This window comes from Otolemur garnettii, unplaced genomic scaffold, assembly GCF_000181295.1.
Source record: "Otolemur garnettii isolate 467f Iridium unplaced genomic scaffold, OtoGar3 scaffold00142, whole genome shotgun sequence".
NCBI lineage: Eukaryota > Metazoa > Chordata > Mammalia > Primates > Galagidae > Otolemur > Otolemur garnettii.
Genome location: NW_003852537.1, coordinates 3,495,225 through 3,496,561, shown reverse-complemented (window position 1 = coordinate 3,496,561; position 1,337 = coordinate 3,495,225). Strand labels below are relative to the sequence as shown.

Genomic DNA, 1,337 nt, shown 5'->3' with positions numbered 1-1,337 from the left:
AAGAATCAATAAGAAGAAATTCAGATTCAGCAGCCACTCCAAGCAAAGCCATGGGTCTGTTCTCTGTTCCTGCAGAAGAGCATTTTCCTGGAGTGTCCTGGAGTGTTGTGGAAGCTCTGGGGAGGGACTGGCTGGGAAGAGGGCCCAGAGCCATGGGCAGCCACAGAGGACAGTGCTCCAAAGGAGAGTTTGGGGTGTCAGGACTGCCTTGCCATCAAGAACTGTTGGGAATGGAAATTTATAAGGATGACCCACCAAGTGCTTTTCCTGAGGTCCTGGGCTCTGAGTTGGAACCGTCTTGCCTGCATTCTGTCCTGTCTGCAGTACCGCACACATGTCCTGAAGTACTCCTGAATGATGAGACAAAACACATTTTCCTTGAACATTTAAAACCCATGTTTTCAAAGCAAACAATAGAATATAAGAAAATGCTTTCAAGTGTAGAAAGTACCTCAATTGGTCTGCAGATAACATGGGGGTTACTGGCTCTATGACCTTTTGAATTAGCAGATCCATTATGCCATAGTTAAGGTACAAGCAGAACAATAAAAATAGATTAATTTTAAAAGTCGTTTTAGAATGATTTCTTTAACATTAAATCTATATGGAAACCATGCAACCCTTAAGTTCCTGCTTTGGTTTGTATGACCAAAGTAAGTTGAGCTTTAACTCGGAGGAAACTAGTTAATGAAGAAGAAAATTTTGTAGCTTGTTTTAAATTGTGCTTGAAAGACATTCAGGACTGGGAAACCATTTAGGAGAGTATTGATATAACCTGTATAAATATCAGATTAGAACATTCTGATTTAACGTGAAGTTCTCTACATATCTTCAGTACCCATTCTTGAAGGGCTACTGTCCCACATGCTGTGTGTCTCCTCCATTTGTCTTTGATCACCTAATGGAAGTGGATATTTGTAATATTTACCCCCACTGTATTGTTATTAGGCCTTGATGAGTTTTTGGTAAGCTGTTATCATTTCTCCATTTTGTGGAACGATTTTAATTTCCTATCTTTCTCACACCCCTTTCATTCCTCTTCAAATACAATTTAGATGGAGGTCCTATGGTGAAAGTTGCAATATTAAACTTACCTTTAGAATAATCCTTTCTCAAACTAGGAACCCAAGCAGTGTTACCTTAAATAAAAAGGAACTTGATACTATTTGATGTTGCTCAGTTATAGAGAGGCAAATCAGGTACTTCCTTTATACAAATTTCCCATGTTCTAGGAATTGAGGTATCTTTTACACTAAGATTTTTCTGAGGTAACTCCTTTTGTTTGTTGATAACTTTAATAAAGGTCATTTAAGGATATATGTTTTTAAGGACTCCCA

General features: G+C 38.4%; 1 protein-coding gene across 1 annotated transcript in view; it reads left to right on the top strand.

Moving 5' to 3' along the window:
* LOC100946660 (putative protein FAM220BP) overlaps positions 1-1,329 on the top strand; it is an 11,047-nt gene extending 9,718 nt beyond the window's left edge. The window contains exon 2 of the mRNA XM_012810773.2: positions 4-1,329. Within this exon, the coding sequence (XP_012666227.1) occupies positions 4-494 (491 nt within the window). The 3' untranslated portion in view covers positions 495-1,329. The remainder of the gene's footprint in view (positions 1-3) is intronic.
* Positions 1,330-1,337: the final 8 nt, after the last annotated feature.